Raw genomic sequence first — 18,752 nt, 5'->3', positions numbered from 1 at the left:
TCTCTCTGACTCTCTCTGTCTCTCTCTGTTTCTCTTTCATTCTCTTTCCTTCTTGGTTCTTCCCAGGGCCTTCACAGCTGAAGAGCTTCCCCCCTCTCCACCCTATACCACGTCCCTGCCCGCAAGCGCAGCAGGGCAGACCCCAGAGCAGCCTCCTGCTTGGAAGGTGCTGAAGTCCTGCCGTCTCCGGGACCCTCAGCACACGTCCTGCTCTCCATTCTCTGACGGCTGAGGCCAAACCACACACACGCACCCCTGCGCCTCCTGACAGCTGTCACAGCGCCCCTGCTTCCCGGCGGTGACGCCTGTGTCCCCCTCGGAGGACGTCTGACTGTGTGTCTGAAGATCTCTGACGCTCCACCCATTGTTCAGCCGACTGGCAGCTGAAGAGACCAGCCCTCTCCTCGGGTTGTAGAAAGGACACCCCATGGAGCACTATTTAACACGCATCTTGGGAGGGGCTCTCCTGGCATCTCCAAGCGTGGGGTCATGGCTCACTCCAACCCCTACATCAAAATTATAACTATATAATAGACACCCTGATACAGCAGCCATGCCTGGGTCCATCTGTCTAAAACTTCAGCAGGAATGGAGTTTCCACCTCCTCGGGGTAGAAATCTAGCCACATCCAAGCAGGCAGGTCAGAGGACACAGCTGGGGCCACCTCCTCCCCTCGTCAGGCGCGTCCTGCAGTGGCAGGAGGGAGGCCCTGCTGGGCATCCCCGCAGTCACCCTGCTCCTGGCTTGCGTACCTCTGGTCATCCACTGAACACCCATGATCTGGGGCCCAAGTGCTTCCTTCTTCAAGGTCAAGAAGAGCTTTAAGGTCCTACCATCCACACCTGCTCCTTTCCTCCTTAAGTTTATCAAAAAAAAATAAAAGCCCGGTGCCCGGCACTTCCCACGAAGCACACAACCACCTAATCTCGCCTACCAGCCCCTCCCACACCCACCTCCGAGCTGTCCACACGCCTGGTGCTGAACGCAGAGGCCGAGGCGGCTGCGACCACCCCACACACAGGGCTGCTCTGCTCTGGGTGCCCTCGGGGCGCCGGGCTCCCCAGCTCCCCGCCTCCTTCTCGGGCCAGTCCTGCCATTGTGCACGCTCTGCCCTCTTGTGTCCCCACCCCTTCTTGGCCTCCTCGGTGAGAAGGTGCCCCCGGCGCCAGCCCCATAATCCCTCCTTCTCTGGCTCACTCTTCTTCGCTTCTCTGCTCAGAGCAGTAACTCTGGCCCTGTCTGCCCAAACTAGAGGAAATGACCCTAACGGAGCAGGTGTGAAACAGTCGGCGCTGGGGGAGAAGCTGAGCATGGCCACCAGGCATGTTCCCAGCAGGTCCCACACGCTCCAAGCTTATCACACCTGAGCCGCGGGGTGACTGCAGCCTTCCTACCTGCCCCTTACACAACGCCAGCCACTGTGAAGACACGGCACCCAGAGCCCCTGGCCTCAAACCAGGTAGCTTCTTGGTCACGTGATCCCTGAGCGCTCAGGGCCAGATGGGTGAGGCGAGTACGGCATTCAGTCAGGTGCAGATTTAAGGGGGAAACAAAACTAAGTGATCAAATTAAATAATAATTTAATGCAATATTTTAAAACATCTAAATTAATGCAAAAATTCCATGATGAGCAAAATAACAAAACTTGAAATAAAGACTGGGCCAGCATCACTGTCTGAGCTGAACTCAAACACGGCTCAGCAGAGCACAGATGACCACACAGGAATAAGAGTGTGAGTGGAGGTGCCTGACGGGGTGCTAGGACAGACCCGTGCCACGTACAGTCCAGTCACAGATTCAAAAGAAAAGCGCTGGGCTTCGAGAGTAGAATGCAAAGCCCCCTCAGGTGGCGTTGCCGCCTGAAGCTTCGCAGCCTGCCTGTCTGTCCCCCGGCCGCCACTTCTCCGTGGCCATGCTCTGGGCCATGGCTTGGATCCTGGGTGGAGAGCGACCACGTGTCAAAGAATATGAGAGATCAGAATCTGAGATCTGGGAGGGGGTGCCCACCGAGCCCGCCGTCACCCACACTTCCATCTCTGAGGGTCACCTGAGCCTGGGCACCTGGCTTCACCCAGAGCCCGGCATGGGGAGTGAGCACGTCCAGAATGAGAGGTTTGGTGTGAGCGCACGTGATATCTGGGTCTGGCGCGTCCCTGTGGAGGGGGAGTGCCCGAGTCACCTCCACCAGCGAGCTCCAGGCAGGTGTGAGCAGGGCACCGCAGGCCCCCACTTGGGAGGATTGCAGTCACCCAGATCAGCAGACCTCAGGAGTCCCTGCAGCAAAGGCTGCCCAGCGAGCGGCGGGGAGAAGAGCAAGTACTGACGTGCACCGCGGAGCCCGGGCGGGACCGGGCCCCAGAGCAGGGGCCTGGCAGATACGGGACCTGCTGTCACGTTGTGGTTTTCCTCTACTCAGAGGCACTTTTCTTCCTTTCATTTTAAAGATCATGGATGGTCCTAGCCTGCACTTATTCTTGGCCTAATCTAGACGGATAATGACTAGACCAGAAGTCGCCTCCACGCTCCACGCCAAGGAGTGAGAAGGACCCTTGCCCGGACCCGGGGCCCCAGGTTGGGCGCTGCGCTCCAAGCACCTCACCTTGCCGTGTCCGCCCAGGAAGAGTCTCGGGGTCCTGCAGTTGTCGGTCTTGTCTCCGTGCGTCCACCTCTGACTCAGCAACTCACCCCGGAACTCATTTTCTGAGAGTCAGAAAAAGAAAACCTAATGAACGCCAGCCGTGCCAGCTCGAGGGGAGAAATCGAGAAACTCGGGCCACTCTTGTACACAGCACCCATACGACCCTTGTTTTCCGGAATCCACCAGAAAGACATGACCATCTCAGGAATACAGGACAGGAGCGCTTGGGGGAAAATCACTCTCTGCTTCGGACAGCCCTCAGAGGCTGCTAGCACCCTCACCCCTGCACCATCGAGAAACTTGGGCCACTCTTGTACACAGCACCCATACGACCCTTGTTTTCTGGAGTCCACCAGAAAGCCATGACCATCTCAGGAATACAGGACAGGAGCGCTTGGGGGAAAATCGGTCTCTGCTTCGGACAGCCCTCAGAGGCTGCTAGCACCCTCACCCCTGCACCAGCGTCCCAGCTCTCGCACTGTTTTATGGAACATGTCAGAAAGTGGGGGGGGGGGGATTTCCACTAACAGCCACTCCGACCAGGGGGCTGGCACAAATCAGGTGAGGTCCAACGCTTTGCCTCCCCTTTGCCCGGGTTCCCGGCATCTTTCCTCTCCCTGTGTTCCTGCCTCTCTCCAGGGCAATACTTCTAGTTAATATTTAATTCCTCACATAAATTCACACGTCAAAGCAGAGGCTATAGGCATCAGCTGGACCGGACAAAGAAATGCATCGTGTACCTATTCCTTGCACGGCACTCCCTTGTTTCCATGACAACCAGCTTTCTACAACTACAGCGTTTCAAAGGAAGGTCATGAAGTAACCAACAATAAAAACAGGAAATGAATATTCCTGCATCCTGCTCTCTGCTTCTCCTTGGAAGTGAGTTTGGGTTCCGCTGAAGGCCGGTCAGGCTCACTGCTGTAACACCCATCATCCTTCTTTCCTCACGTTTTTGATGTGCATCCCCAAATGCCGTTTTGCTGCAATTCCACCACTCCTGCCCCGCTCAGCCCTGTGCTCCGGCCACAGTGCCCTCCTGTCTGGAAATGTCTCCAACCCATTAAAGGGCCTGCTCTGACCTCCAGTAGCACAGGAGGGAAGCAGATTGGTTGTCAAGGAGACGGCCTAGTGCACCATCTTCAAAGGAATGGGTGACACCACCAGAATTTGGCACCAACTGTGTGCCTCACCCTCACCGAGCTGTGGGTCACCTGCAGGGGACCCCCCTGAGGACTGGACTCCGCTAGAGAGGTGTAAACCGATCATCTCGGGCCAGCTACCCCATGGCCATCAGCGCACGGTAAGAGGAGCCAGCCCCACCCAATCAAACTTATGAGAGGAGTCGCCCAGGGCCCCGGACCCCAGAGGAGGAGACAGCAAACAGCATCTGTGGTGAGGAGGGAGCAGACAGTCTCCTCCAAAGGCGATGGAAGGGAAGAAACTGGGGAGGCGAGTTGACAAGAACGGCCCTGGCCACAGGGTATGCATCACACTTGAAGACGGGTGGTAGGAATTCTGCATCTAGAGTGACAGTGGAGGCTGGGAGACCCCTGGCCACAGATGGGGTTCCCTTTCCACACATACCTCCCGTCAGAGGAGACGTTGCAGGTACCCTCATCCTGGGCTGGTTTGCGAGGCTCCAGGGGAATTTCTTACCATGGTGACATATGTGAATGAGTTGGGTAACTGGGCATATCTCCCTGGCAGCTGGAGGGAAGGACATACCCTGAGATCTGTGCTGCTGCGAGCAGGATGGGTCCCTCCCCCTCGGCGTCCCAGCAGGTGTCCTGGAAGCCTCCCTCCCAGGCCTTCCTGCTCTCGGTCCCACATGCTTCCTGGAGAAGCCCAGCAGGTGAAGGGCGCGAGTCTGTGCCAGGGGGACTCTGTGCTCTGTGACGGGAGGGAACCAGCTCACTGGGCCTCGCCACCCTCTCCTGGAGCGAAGCCCTGTTGAGGGGAACCCTCCCCTCACCTGCATTCCCTGTGCCCCACGCCTGCTCAGGCCACACCAAGAGGACCTTAAGAACATCTACCCCAGACTTCCCTGGTGGCGCAGTGGTTAAGAGTCCACCTGCCAACACAGGGGACACAGGTTCGAGCCCTGGTCCGGGAAGATCCCATGTGCCGTGGAGCAACTAAGCCCGTATGCCACAACTACTGAGCCCATGTGCCACAACTACTGAAGCCCGTGCGCCTAGAGCCCGTGCTCCGCAACAAGAGAAGCCACCGCAATGAGAAGCCCGCGCACCGCAACGAAGAGTAGCCCCATCTCACTGAAACTAGAGAAAAGCCCGCACGCAGCAACGAAGACCCAACGCAGCCAAAAATAAATCAATAAATAAATATAAATAAAAATAAAATAAAGACTATGGTCTGTAAAGCTTAAGAGGAAAGAGTAAAAAGAACAGGTGCCCAGCATCTCCTCACAACAGCACCCCAGCGATGGCTTCAGCACCAGCCCTGGGAGGCGGAGGGAACTTGCAGGGATCACACACCCCGAGACCAGTACCGCACGACGTGGGTCCGTAATTGACACGATTCCTTCCTTTTCCCGGGAATGTTCTGGTAGCAAACCACAGCCACCACAGTAAAGCGTGATGGTGCTTCTCCTTTGCTTGGAGATAACCCAGGGCCCCTTGGTCCCCCACTGGGACCCGCCTACGTCCCACCGCAGACAAGCCCTCCGCTGCGTGGACGCGCTGAGCTGCAGCAGCCCAGCTGCCACAGAGGCAGCACTTGACACCCACACACGCCCAAACCGCGGCCGCCAGCCACAGGGCGGGAGGAAGAGCCATCGGAGCCCGAGCGCCCGGCGCACAGTGGCCGCGTGAGGGTGGCCTGCTTCCGTTGCCCGGGGTCACAAGTGGGGAGCGCTCTCCTCAAGACCGGCCCTTTTCCTGGGCTCTCAGGTCTCTAGTGAGCTCATCTGAAGCCCCGCTCCGGGACACACAGAACAAAGAGGCCGCTTGGGAGCCGCTGGCCCTGGCCGTGGCCTCTCTTCAGGATGGCCTGCTCCGTGTCGCCCCAGCGCCTGACCCCACAGAGGCCCCAAACTCACTTTGGCAGGACTCCGGCTGACAGACAAGCTCAGAAAAGCAACCAGGGCCTGTTAACAGCCACACTCGGGCCCACAGGGCAGGGAGGCTCCTGGGAGCTCAACTGGCATCGCCCTCCTGGGGCCAGAGTCAGGTCTGTCCCTCTTCTGATGACGCCAGTGTTCAGGGTCAGATCAGGCCTCCCCAACACGTGCCACTTTGGCATGTGGACTGTTTAGCTCCGAAGGCAGTAGAGACCCTGTGGACTCAAGAGAAAGTCCTGTCAAAATGCTTTCAGAGTCTTCACTAGAGTGTGCGTCTCTTGTGACCTGCCTGTGGAACCAAGAGCTGTCACTATCGGCCTTCCACCCGGCAAGCAAGGGAGGAGGGTCTCTGCTTAGAGGGAGCCCACTTCTCGGCCCTTCCAGGCCCCCACCCGGGAGGACCTGTCAGCCCCCGATCCCCCGCCTTCCTCTGTCCCCGCTCTGTCCCGTCCTGGCTGAGCCCACCTCTGCCCCCGGGGCTTGTCAGGCCCTTCTTCCCAAAGCCAATCGAAGTGTCCTCGAAGAAGCAACCGTAGACCATCTTCCTCTCAGATGTTTGCTGACCTGCCCTAACTGGACCCTTCCTGGGGCTTCTCGACTCTGCAACGAGCCTGAGGCGTCCACACTCACAAAACACAATGTGTCTGGACTCCGCACCCCAGCCCCGGGGCTCCACATCTCCACCCGCTTCACAACCCGATTTCTTAAGGGGCCCCGAGAAGCTGGCTCCATCCCTGCTCCCCAGGCCAGCTCCCAGCCCTCCACCAAAGCAGCAGCCCTTGAAGGGTCACCGGTACCATCCTGGCCGCCTGCACGTCCTGCACCGATACTCGCTCCCTCCCTCCTCGCCTGGGGCACTCCGGCTCACCCCCAGCCTCTGCTCCTCTGCCCCACTGACCATCCTACCACCTCCTCCTCTGACTTCTCCCCTCCCTGCTGCCTGTCCTGCGCCCTGAATCCTGCCTGTCATTTTCTGGCTCTCACCAGTATCTGAGCACTTTTGACTCTCCAGCTGTTTTGTTTTGTTTTTGCAAGAATTGATAAACTGATTCGAAAACTAATACGGCAGATCAAGGAACACAGAATAACCAAGACAATCAAGGCGCACCCGCCTCACAGCATACGTAAAAACTCACACAGTGGATCGGAGATCTCAACATCTGAGTTAAACTCCTAGAAAACGCAGGAGTAAATCATCCTGACTTTTTGAGTTAGGCAGTGGTTTCTCTGACTCCTAAAACACAAGCGACAAAAGAAGAAATGGATGAACTGGACACTATCAAAGTTGAACACTTTGGGAAGTCAAATAACACCACGAGTCAAGTGAAGAGACAACCCACAGACTGGGAGAAAACATGTGCAAGGTCACGTGTCTGATAAGGGACTTGTATTCAGAGTGTAGGAAGACCTCCTGCAACTCCAGAATAAGACAAATAACCCAATTTTAAAGTGGGCAAAGGGGAATTCCCTGGTGGTCCAGTGGTTAGCACTCGGTGCTTTCACTGCCAGGGCCCGGGTTCGATCCCTGGTGGGGGAACTAAGAGCCTGCAAGCCGCACGGCATCGCCAAAAAAAAAAAAAAAAAAAAAAAAGTGGGCAAAGGATTTGAACAGGCATTCCTCCAAAGTTAACATATAAAAGATGCTCCTCATCGGGCTTCCCTGGTGGCGCAGCGGTTGACAGTCCGCCTGCCAATGCAGGGGACACGGGTTCGTGCCCCAGTCCGGGAGGATCCCACATGCCGCGGAGCGGCTGGGCCCGTGAGCCATGGCCGCTGAGCCTGCGTGTCCAGAGCCTGTTGCTCCGCAAGGGGAGAAACCACAACAGTGAGAGGCCCGCGTACCGCAAAAAAATATATATTAAACATAGACATACCATAGGCCCCAGCAATTCTACTCCCGGGTATAGATCTAAGAGAAGTGAAAACATACGTCCACACAAAGCCTTGTACCCAACTCTTTATCACAGGTTTATTTATACTAGCCAAAAAGTGGAAAAAACCCAAATGTCCATCGACTGCTGAACGGACGACACCAGACATGACGGAATAGTATTTGGCAATAAAAAGGGTTACAGTGTCTGTCCAGGGTTCAATGTGGGTGAACCTCAGAAACCTCAGGGGAAGGAGCTCAGTGGATGAAGATCCCAGACGGCACAGTCCCTTAGTTACAGAGTGTCCGAAAATGGCAAACCCACAGAGACAGAAAGTAGATCAGTGGTGCCGGGGCTCAGGGGAGGGGCAGTGGGCACGACTGTTCGCGGGCACAGGGTCTCTCTGTGGGGACGAGAATGTTCTGAAGTTAGACTGTGGTGATCAATGCCTAACCCTATATATATGCTAAGACCACTGAACTGTGTACTTCTAATGGGTGAATTTTGTGACGAGTAAATTATATTTCAGTAAAGCTGTTTTTTAAAAGTCAATGGCACACACGAGGGAGCATAATGGTGAGAGTCCCACAGGCCAGCTCTTGACGCACGGAACTCCCACCCGGACACGGGTGCGATGACCGACTTTAAAGAGGGCGGAGGCCCGCGGGTCGGCCCAAGTGAGCAAACCTGAGGAGACAAGCGGGGCCGGGGCTCCCGTCCACGCCAGGAGCGCAGGGCGGGCGAGGGATGCGCCGATTGCCAGGGCCGTCCAGCCGGCCGGCAGGCTTGCTGTGCTCTGGGGCAGGGCCGGGGCTCCCGTCCACGCCAGGAGCGCGGGGCGGGCGAGGGATGCGCCGATTGCCAGGGCCGTCCAGCCGGCCGGCAGGCTTGCTGTGCTCTGGGGCAGGGCCGGGGCTCCCGTCCACGCCGGGAGCTCAGGGCGGGCGAGGGATGCGCCGATCGCCAGGGCCGTCCAGCCGGCAGGCTCGCTGTGCTCTGGGTGCTGTGGGAGACCCATGCAGTGGAGGCTCACATCAAAAATACATTTCTGATGACAGGCGCTGCAGGACAAGGGGTGAACTGCGTCCTCCGGGATGTGTGAGCCGCTGGCCCGGAGGCCTGGGGCTGGTCCGTGAGGCCCCCCAACCCAAGACCCTCGTACGGGGCAGCAGGTGCGAGCAGGCCGCCTTTGGCTCCCCCAGCCTGGCTTCTGTGGGTCTGTGTTCTGGGCCCACCTGGAGATGAGGCAGGGCTGGGTCCAGGGGTGCAGGAAGAGGACAGCTAATGGCAGCAGTGTGGGACGGGCCTTGGGGGGCAGGGTGAGGCGTCTCAGACCCCACCCCGCAGCAGCCCTGGGGACACAGGCCAGGAGGAGACAAGTGCTTCTGTGTAGCAGGGGCACCGTGACCCCAAGCAGCGCACGCGGCCCTACTCTGCCACGTCAGGACTGTCGGCAGCTCGTGGCTGAGCCAGGGCTGCAGCCGACCTCGCCTCCCCTCACCCCCAAGACTGACCACATGGCCCTGTGTCCGGCCTGTGCATCGGTGGGGCTGCCACGCCGGGGCCCCCACTGTCCTGGAGAGGGCAGGCCTCCTCAGCCTTCACCAGCCCTCAGGCAACTTTGGAAGAACATTCTCCACCTCAAAGCCATGAACCGAACACATCCACTGAAAGCCTGGACCCTGGAATCGGGTACAGTCGGCCCCCACATCTGCAGGGTCCGCATCCATGGATTCAACCAACCATGGATGGAAAATATACTCCCCAAAATTCCAGAAAGTTCCAAAAAGCAAAACTTGAATTTGCCAGCAACGATTTGCACGGCATTTACGCTGTATCAGGTGTTATAAGTACTCTGGAGATGATCTGAAGTCTATGGAGGATGTGCGTAGGTTACATGCAAATACTCCAGTGTTTTATATGAAGGACTCGAGCATCTGTGGATTTTGGTATCCTGGAGAGGTGGTCCTAAAACCAATCCCCAGCAGAGACCCAAGGACGACTATATAAACACATTTAAAAAGAAAAATTCTCTCGTACTTTCATCTCAATCCTCATTCGCCCTCCCCTTCCAGCTCTTCGGGTTTAAGGCAAAGCCCAGAAAGGCAGGAAGAAAGGAGTTAGAATAAAATTGTAGCAACAACTGAAGGCCCACACAAAACTGACCACAGGTCACAGTAGACACTGGGCAGGGGAGCTGGGGGTGTGCAGCCACAGCCCAGAATTCTACCCTCTGAATTCAGAGGACCTCTGACCCCAAAGCCCTGAGGTGCAGACGGTGCTCCCAGACACGGGAGGCCCTGGGAGGCCCTGGGAGGGCCCAGGCCACGTTGCACGGCTCCCAGGGCTGCAGAAGGAGGTTTAGCATCCCTCCAACATCAAAGGGAGTTCCCAGGACCTTCCTTAGACCTGTGGGCCAGAACCTTGGGCAGGGTGGGGTGTGGAATGCACCTGGGAACCTTCAGTGGATGAGTGAGTAAGCATCGTAGGAAGCGGCCCTCCTCTGCAGCGTGGATGGCGGCTAAGAGCGGGAGCCAGGACAGAACCAGGGACGGCTGGACAGAGTGGAAGTGGCCTGGCCCCGGCAGGAGCACATAGAGATTGGTATGGGAGTTTTTTTAGAAGGTTTCACACCATCACATCTGTCTTCCCCAGTTTGGAAATAAAATGTAAAACCAAAATGAAATGTGCAGTGGAAGAGTTGGGAGAGAGTCAAAGAAACACGCTAGCAAAGCAAATGAAAGACAAAGACAGAGAGGAGCTTCCCTGGCGGCCCAGTGGCTAAGACTCCGCGCTTGCACTGCAGGGGGCGAGGGTGTGGTCCCTGGCTGGGGAACTAAGACCCCGCATACTGTGCGGCGCAGCCAAAAGAAAGAAAGAAAGAAAAAGACAGAGAGATGGGAGAAAAGGAGGAAAAGCTGAGTAGGACCTAAAGGCCAACCCCGAGCTCCAGAGAGAACCAAGAAAATGAGAGGGAAACACGCACTAAATAAGAACAAATAATTGCCCAAAACCAAAGGAAATTCTGTTTTTACATTGAACGGCCCATCAAGTGCCCAACACAGTGAATGAAAAAGACCTGCTGCAACCCGGCCAGGCACCGTGAGATCCTAACGCACCAGGAGAAACGAGAGGGCCTGAGACCCCCCCAGCGGGAAGGTCGCTCCAACCCGGCCAGGCACCGTGAGATCCTAACGCACCAGGAGAAACGAGAGGGCCTGAGACCCCCCCAGCGGGAAGGTCGCTCCAACCCGGCCAGGCACCGTGAGATCCTAACGCACCAGGAGAAACGAGAGGGCCTGAGACCCCCCCAGCGGGAAGGTCGCTCCAACCCGGCCAGGCACCGTGAGATCCTAACGCACCAGGAGAAACGAGAGGGCCTGAGACCCCCCCAGCGGGAAGGTCGCTCCAACCCGGCCAGGCACCGTGAGATCCTAACGCACCAGGAGAAACGAGAGGGCCTGAGACCCCCCCAGCGGGAAGGTCGCTCCAACCCGGCCAGGCACCGTGAGATCCTAACGCACCAGGAGAAACGAGAGGGCCTGAGACCCCCCCAGCGGGAAGGTCGCTCCAACCCGGCCAGGCACCGTGAGATCCTAACGCACCAGGAGAAACGAGAGGGCCTGAGACCCCCCCAGCGGGAAGGTCGCTCCAACCCGGCCAGGCACCGTGAGATCCTAACGCACCAGGAGAAACGAGAGGGCCTGAGACCCCCCCAGCGGGAAGGTCGCTCCAACCCGGCCAGGCACCGTGAGATCCTAACGCACCAGGAGAAACGAGAGGGCCTGAGACCCCCCCAGCGGGAAGGTCGCTCCAACCCGGCCAGGCACCGTGAGATCCTAACGCACCAGGAGAAACGAGAGGGCCTGAGACCCCCCCAGCGGGAAGGTCGCTCCAACCCGGCCAGGCACCGTGAGATCCTAACGCACCAGGAGAAACGAGAGGGCCTGAGACCCCCCCAGCGGGAAGGTCGCTCCAACCCGGCCAGGCACCGTGAGATCCTAACGCACCAGGAGAAACGAGAGGGCCTGAGACCCCCCCAGCGGGAAGGTCGCTCCAACCCGGCCAGGCACCGTGAGATCCTAACGCACCAGGAGAAACGAGAGGGCCTGAGACCCCCCCAGCGGGAAGGTCGCTCCAACCCGGCCAGGCACCGTGAGATCCTAACGCACCAGGAGAAACGAGAGGGCCTGAGACCCCCCCAGCGGGAAGGTCGCTCCAACCCGGCCAGGCACCGTGAGATCCTAACGCACCAGGAGAAACGAGAGGGCCTGAGACCCCCCCAGCGGGAAGGTCGCTCCAACCCGGCCAGGCACCGTGAGATCCTAACGCACCAGGAGAAACGAGAGGGCCTGAGACCCCCCCAGCGGGAAGGTCGCTCCAACCCGGCCAGGCACCGTGAGATCCTAACGCACCAGGAGAAACGAGAGGGCCTGAGACCCCCCCAGCGGGAAGGTCGCTCCAACCCGGCCAGGCACCGTGAGATCCTAACGCACCAGGAGAAACGAGAGGGCCTGAGACCCCCCCAGCGGGAAGGTCGCTCCAACCCGGCCAGGCACCGTGAGATCCTAACGCACCAGGAGAAACGAGAGGGCCTGAGACCCCCCCAGCGGGAAGGTCGCTCCAACCCGGCCAGGCACCGTGAGATCCTAACGCACCAGGAGAAACGAGAGGGCCTGAGACCCCCCCAGCGGGAAGGTCGCTCCAACCCGGCCAGGCACCGTGAGATCCTAACGCACCAGGAGAAACGAGAGGGCCTGAGACCCCCCCAGCGGGAAGGTCGCTCCAACCCGGCCAGGCACCGTGAGATCCTAACGCACCAGGAGAAACGAGAGGGCCTGAGACCCCCCCAGCGGGAAGGTCGCTCCAACCCGGCCAGGCACCGTGAGATCCTAACGCACCAGGAGAAACGAGAGGGCCTGAGACCCCCCCAGCGGGAAGGTCGCTCCAACCCGGCCAGGCACCGTGAGATCCTAACGCACCAGGAGAAACGAGAGGGCCTGAGACCCCCCCAGCGGGAAGGTCGCTCCAACCCGGCCAGGCACCGTGAGATCCTAACGCACCAGGAGAAACGAGAGGGCCTGAGACCCCCCCAGCGGGAAGGTCGCTCCAACCCGGCCAGGCACCGTGAGATCCTAACGCACCAGGAGAAACGAGAGGGCCTGAGACCCCCCCAGCGGGAAGGTCGCTCCAACCCGGCCAGGCACCGTGAGATCCTAACGCACCAGGAGAAACGAGAGGGCCTGAGACCCCCCCAGCGGGAAGGTCGCTCCAACCCGGCCAGGCACCGTGAGATCCTAACGCACCAGGAGAAACGAGAGGGCCTGAGACCCCCCCAGCGGGAAGGTCGCTCCAACCCGGCCAGGCACCGTGAGATCCTAACGCACCAGGAGAAACGAGAGGGCCTGAGACCCCCCCAGCGGGAAGGTCGCTCCAACCCGGCCAGGCACCGTGAGATCCTAACGCACCAGGAGAAACGAGAGGGCCTGAGACCCCCCCAGCGGGAAGGTCGCTCCAACCCGGCCAGGCACCGTGAGATCCTAACGCACCAGGAGAAACGAGAGGGCCTGAGACCCCCCCAGCGGGAAGGTCGCTCCAACCCGGCCAGGCACCGTGAGATCCTAACGCACCAGGAGAAACGAGAGGGCCTGAGACCCCCCCAGCGGGAAGGTCGCTCCAACCCGGCCAGGCACCGTGAGATCCTAACGCACCAGGAGAAACGAGAGGGCCTGAGACCCCCCCAGCGGGAAGGTCGCTCCAACCCGGCCAGGCACCGTGAGATCCTAACGCACCAGGAGAAACGAGAGGGCCTGAGACCCCCCCAGCGGGAAGGTCGCTCCAACCCGGCCAGGCACCGTGAGATCCTAACGCACCAGGAGAAACGAGAGGGCCTGAGACCCCCCCAGCGGGAAGGTCGCTCCAACCCGGCCAGGCACCGTGAGATCCTAACGCACCAGGAGAAACGAGAGGGCCTGAGACCCCCCCAGCGGGAAGGTCGCTCCAACCCGGCCAGGCACCGTGAGATCCTAACGCACCAGGAGAAACGAGAGGGCCTGAGACCCCCCCAGCGGGAAGGTCGCTCCAACCCGGCCAGGCACCGTGAGATCCTAACGCACCAGGAGAAACGAGAGGGCCTGAGACCCCCCCCAGCGGGAAGGTCGCTCCAACCCGGCCAGGCACCGTGAGATCCTAACGCACCAGGAGAAACGAGAGGGCCTGAGACCCCCCCAGCGGGAAGGTCGCTCCAACCCGGCCAGGCACCGTGAGATCCTAACGCACCAGGAGAAACGAGAGGGCCTGAGACCCCCCCAGCGGGAAGGTCGCTCCAACCCGGCCAGGCACCGTGAGATCCTAACGCACCAGGAGAAACGAGAGGGCCTGAGACCCCCCCAGCGGGAAGGTCGCTCCAACCCGGCCAGGCACCGTGAGATCCTAACGCACCAGGAGAAACGAGAGGGCCTGAGACCCCCCCAGCGGGAAGGTCGCTCCAACCCGGCCAGGCACCGTGAGATCCTAACGCACCAGGAGAAACGAGAGGGCCTGAGACCCCCCCAGCGGGAAGGTCGCTCCAACCCGGCCAGGCACCGTGAGATCCTAACGCACCAGGAGAAACGAGAGGGCCTGAGACCCCCCCAGCGGGAAGGTCGCTCCAACCCGGCCAGGCACCGTGAGATCCTAACGCACCAGGAGAAACGAGAGGGCCTGAGACCCCCCCAGCGGGAAGGTCGCTCCAACCCGGCCAGGCACCGTGAGATCCTAACGCACCAGGAGAAACGAGAGGGCCTGAGACCCCCCCAGCGGGAAGGTCGCTCCAACCCGGCCAGGCACCGTGAGATCCTAACGCACCAGGAGAAACGAGAGGGCCTGAGACCCCCCCAGCGGGAAGGTCGCTCCAACCCGGCCAGGCACCGTGAGATCCTAACGCACCAGGAGAAACGAGAGGGCCTGAGACCCCCCCAGCGGGAAGGTCGCTCCAACCCGGCCAGGCACCGTGAGATCCTAACGCACCAGGAGAAACGAGAGGGCCTGAGACCCCCCCAGCGGGAAGGTCGCTCCAACCCGGCCAGGCACCGTGAGATCCTAACGCACCAGGAGAAACGAGAGGGCCTGAGACCCCCCCAGCGGGAAGGTCGCTCCAACCCGGCCAGGCACCGTGAGATCCTAACGCACCAGGAGAAACGAGAGGGCCTGAGACCCCCCCAGCGGGAAGGTCGCTCCAACCCGGCCAGGCACCGTGAGATCCTAAAGCACCAGGAGAAACGAGAGGGCCTGAGACCCCCCCAGCGGGAAGGTCGCTCCAACCCGGCCAGGCACCGTGAGATCCTAACGCACCAGGAGAAACGAGAGGGCCTGAGACCCCCCCAGCGGGAAGGTCGCTCCAACCCGGCCAAGCACCGTGATATCCTAAAGCACCAGGAGAAACGAGAGGGCCTGAGACCCCCCCAGCGGGAAGGTCGCTCCAACCCGGCCAGGCACCGTGAGATCCTAACGCACCAGGAGAAACGAGAGGGCCTGAGACCCCCCCAGCGGGAAGGTCGCTCCAACCCGGCCAGGCACCGTGAGATCCTAACGCACCAGGAGAAACGAGAGGGCCTGAGACCCCCCCAGCGGGAAGGTCGCTCCAACCCGGCCAGGCACCGTGAGATCCTAACGCACCAGAAGAAACGAGAGGGCCTGAGACCCCCCCAGCGGGAAGGTCGCTCCAACCCGGCCAGGCACCGTGAGATCCTAACGCACCAGGAGAAACGAGAGGGCCTGAGACCCCCCCAGCGGGAAGGTCGCTCCAACCCGGCCAGGCACCGTGAGATCCTAACGCACCAGGAGAAACGAGAGGGCCTGAGACCCCCCCAGCGGGAAGGTCGCTCCAACCCGGCCAGGCACCGTGAGATCCTAACGCACCAGGAGAAACGAGAGGGCCTGAGACCCCCCCAGCGGGAAGGTCGCTCCAACCCGGCCAGGCACCGTGAGATCCTAACGCACCAGGAGAAACGAGAGGGCCTGAGACCCCCCCAGCGGGAAGGTCGCTCCAACCCGGCCAGGCACCGTGAGATCCTAACGCACCAGGAGAAACGAGAGGGCCTGAGACCCCCCCAGCGGGAAGGTCGCTCCAACCCGGCCAGGCACCGTGAGATCCTAACGCACCAGGAGAAACGAGAGGGCCTGAGACCCCCCCAGCGGGAAGGTCGCTCCAACCCGGCCAGGCACCGTGAGATCCTAACGCACCAGGAGAAACGAGAGGGCCTGAGACCCCCCCAGCGGGAAGGTCGCTCCAACCCGGCCAGGCACCGTGAGATCCTAACGCACCAGGAGAAACGAGAGGGCCTGAGACCCCCCCAGCGGGAAGGTCGCTCCAACCCGGCCAGGCACCGTGAGATCCTAACGCACCAGGAGAAACGAGAGGGCCTGAGACCCCCCCAGCGGGAAGGTCGCTCCAACCCGGCCAGGCACCGTGAGATCCTAACGCACCAGGAGAAACGAGAGGGCCTGAGACCCCCCCAGCGGGAAGGTCGCTCCAACCCGGCCAGGCACCGTGAGATCCTAACGCACCAGGAGAAACGAGAGGGCCTGAGACCCCCCCAGCGGGAAGGTCGCTCCAACCCGGCCAGGCACCGTGAGATCCTAACGCACCAGGAGAAACGAGAGGGCCTGAGACCCCCCCAGCGGGAAGGTCGCTCCAACCCGGCCAGGCACCGTGAGATCCTAACGCACCAGGAGAAACGAGAGGGCCTGAGACCCCCCCAGCGGGAAGGTCGCTCCAACCCGGCCAGGCACCGTGAGATCCTAACGCACCAGGAGAAACGAGAGGGCCTGAGACCCCCCCAGCGGGAAGGTCGCTCCAACCCGGCCAGGCACCGTGAGATCCTAACGCACCAGGAGAAACGAGAGGGCCTGAGACCCCCCCAGCGGGAAGGTCGCTCCAACCCGGCCAGGCACCGTGAGATCCTAACGCACCAGGAGAAACGAGAGGGCCTGAGACCCCCCCAGCGGGAAGGTCGCTCCAACCCGGCCAGGCACCGTGAGATCCTAACGCACCAGGAGAAACGAGAGGGCCTGAGACCCCCCCAGCGGGAAGGTCGCTCCAACCCGGCCAGGCACCGTGAGATCCTAAAGCACCAGGAGAAACGAGAGGGCCTGAGACCCCCCCAGCGGGAAGGTCGCTCCAACCCGGCCAAGCACCGTGATATCCTAACGCACCAGGAGAAACGAGAAGGCCTGAGACCCCCTCAGCGGGAAGGTCACACACGGAAGATATCCTCCGGACGGCATTCCAACGGCGAAGCCAGACCTGCAAACTGTAAGGTTGAAAATCAACTCCCTCTGCCCTCTGGGCCCAGACAAAATATCAGTCAAGGAAAACGCCTCCAGAGACAGTCTCAAAAGCACGCCCCCCACTGGACACTAAGAAAGTTAGCAGAGGGGACAGGGAAAATTATCTGCAAGAAAAGCAAAACTTGTGCGAGAAATAATTTTGGTGTGTATGACTGGGCGCAGAAGTGAAAACGAATGAATAAAGATGACACTCAGCCTTACGCAGGGGCAGCCAGCCGGCGGCTGGGATGGAGACTGGCAGAAGACTCTGGTCCTGAGGCCGTAAGTCCTGCCGGGTCTGTCCTGCCCCACATCCTGTGAACCCACAGTCCCGGGCAAACGGGGCCCATGAAGGCCCGGCCTGGAGTGGAGTGCGGGGTGTCCCACGGGAGTGGGTGTCACGAGCCCACAGGCCAGGCGAGCGCCTGCGGAAGGGTGAGAAGCGCAGAGACGTGGCTGATGGAGTAAGCGAGCACACGAAGGAAACTGGGTCCCTCGCTGCTGACGGAAAGGCAGGGATCTAGAACGTGTCCCGGGGGACTGCAGTCAGCGGCATCAGTGTGGACGTGTGGTTCTCAGCAAGAAATAAAGTCAGACGTGTGTGTGTCCACACGTGTGTCCACTGAAAGGCTGGCAGCACGTCCACGCTAGGCCCAGGGGTGGCTCCAGGTCCCGGGCACAGAGTGCTCAGAGAGTCACAGATGCATCAGAAGGACACAGAGGCCAGCACTCAGGATAATCTGAGCATCAAAATAATGATTCTAATCCACCAGATAAAGTAAGCCGTGCGTCTGCTCAGCGGTCAATCAGAATGAATACCTTGGTATGTGAAGAGGAATGTGGTATTTCCCCCAAATAACTGATTCATGGCAAAGGGGAAAGTGTCCCTGCAGCAAGAGATGCTGGGATGACGGCCCCCAACCCAGGGACAGAGCTACCCCTGGGTGTCACCAAGCAGCCCACGTCCAGGCCCCAGGACAGCCCACCCGGCGTCCAGCGCCCTCCGAGGGGGCGGTCACGCCTGACCAAGACCGACACACCGCGTGGTTCCGAGCCCCCCCCCCCCCGAGGCGCTACTGAGGAGCAGATGACCCCGGGTGACGGGCACAGAGTGGCACAGAGTGGCAAACGCACCCTCACGTGGTCAGGAGGGACACCCTTTGAAAAGTTGCTGTGAGTTTGAGATTGCTTCAAAAACTATTTTTAAAACTGACATGGTGTGGGGTGTGACTGCAGTAACAGTGGTCAGGGGAGGCCTCTGCGAAGAGAGCTTGAAGCCGGGGCCCGGGGGCTCCTCAGGCCCTTCCAGCAGCCCGTCTCCAGCTTCCTAGCTCCTCGAAGAGGCTAAAATGTCCTGGGTCAAGGCTGGCTTCCCAGGGACCTCCTGGAGAGGCGGGGACAGCGGCGGCAGGGCGTGCCCCGGGGAGAGTCTGACAGCCTGGAAAATCCAAGAGGGAGCGGCACCCGTGCCCTGGACGCTGCGGGTCCCAGGCCGGGCACAGGACAGGTGGAGCACCTTGAGCCCCCGGGAGCGCTGAACTGGGTGGCCTCTCCCTCTCCCCCTTCCCCCTCTCCCCCTCCCCCGGTCCCTTCTCTGCTCCAGGCCTGTCTGTGGCCTGGTTTCCAGGGTCTGGAGGCAGCACTGGTGTCGCACCCACTGGACCAGCTTTCGGCAGGAAATGCAAACAGGGCCGATGGGAAAATGAGGGCAAGGTTTGCTCTTTTTCTTTCCTTTGTTTTTTTTCTTTCTCGCTGGAATTCAGAGAGAAGTAAAATGAAGACTTGCTGAGTGGAGCAAAGACAGACCTGCTTTTGCTGAGTTTAGGTGAAAATGAGAGAAGAGCGCTGGGGG

At 60.2% G+C, this 18,752-nt stretch overlaps 1 protein-coding gene across 7 annotated transcripts in view; it reads right to left on the bottom strand.

Moving 5' to 3' along the window:
• MYT1 (myelin transcription factor 1) overlaps positions 1–18,752 on the bottom strand; it is a 106,593-nt gene that overhangs the window by 51,342 nt on the left and 36,499 nt on the right. For 6 of the 7 annotated variants that reach the window (XM_067708834.1, XM_067708828.1, XM_067708830.1 and 3 more), the window contains one exon: positions 2,600–2,700. The exons of the other annotated variant lie outside the window; for it this stretch is intronic. In XM_067708834.1, the coding sequence (XP_067564935.1) occupies positions 2,600–2,700 (101 nt within the window). The remainder of the gene's footprint in view (positions 1–2,599; positions 2,701–18,752) is intronic. 7 annotated transcript variants of the gene reach the window in all.

This window comes from Pseudorca crassidens, chromosome 15, assembly GCF_039906515.1.
Source record: "Pseudorca crassidens isolate mPseCra1 chromosome 15, mPseCra1.hap1, whole genome shotgun sequence".
Lineage (NCBI taxonomy): Eukaryota > Metazoa > Chordata > Mammalia > Artiodactyla > Delphinidae > Pseudorca > Pseudorca crassidens.
This window is presented reverse-complemented; position numbering and strand designations above follow the sequence as displayed.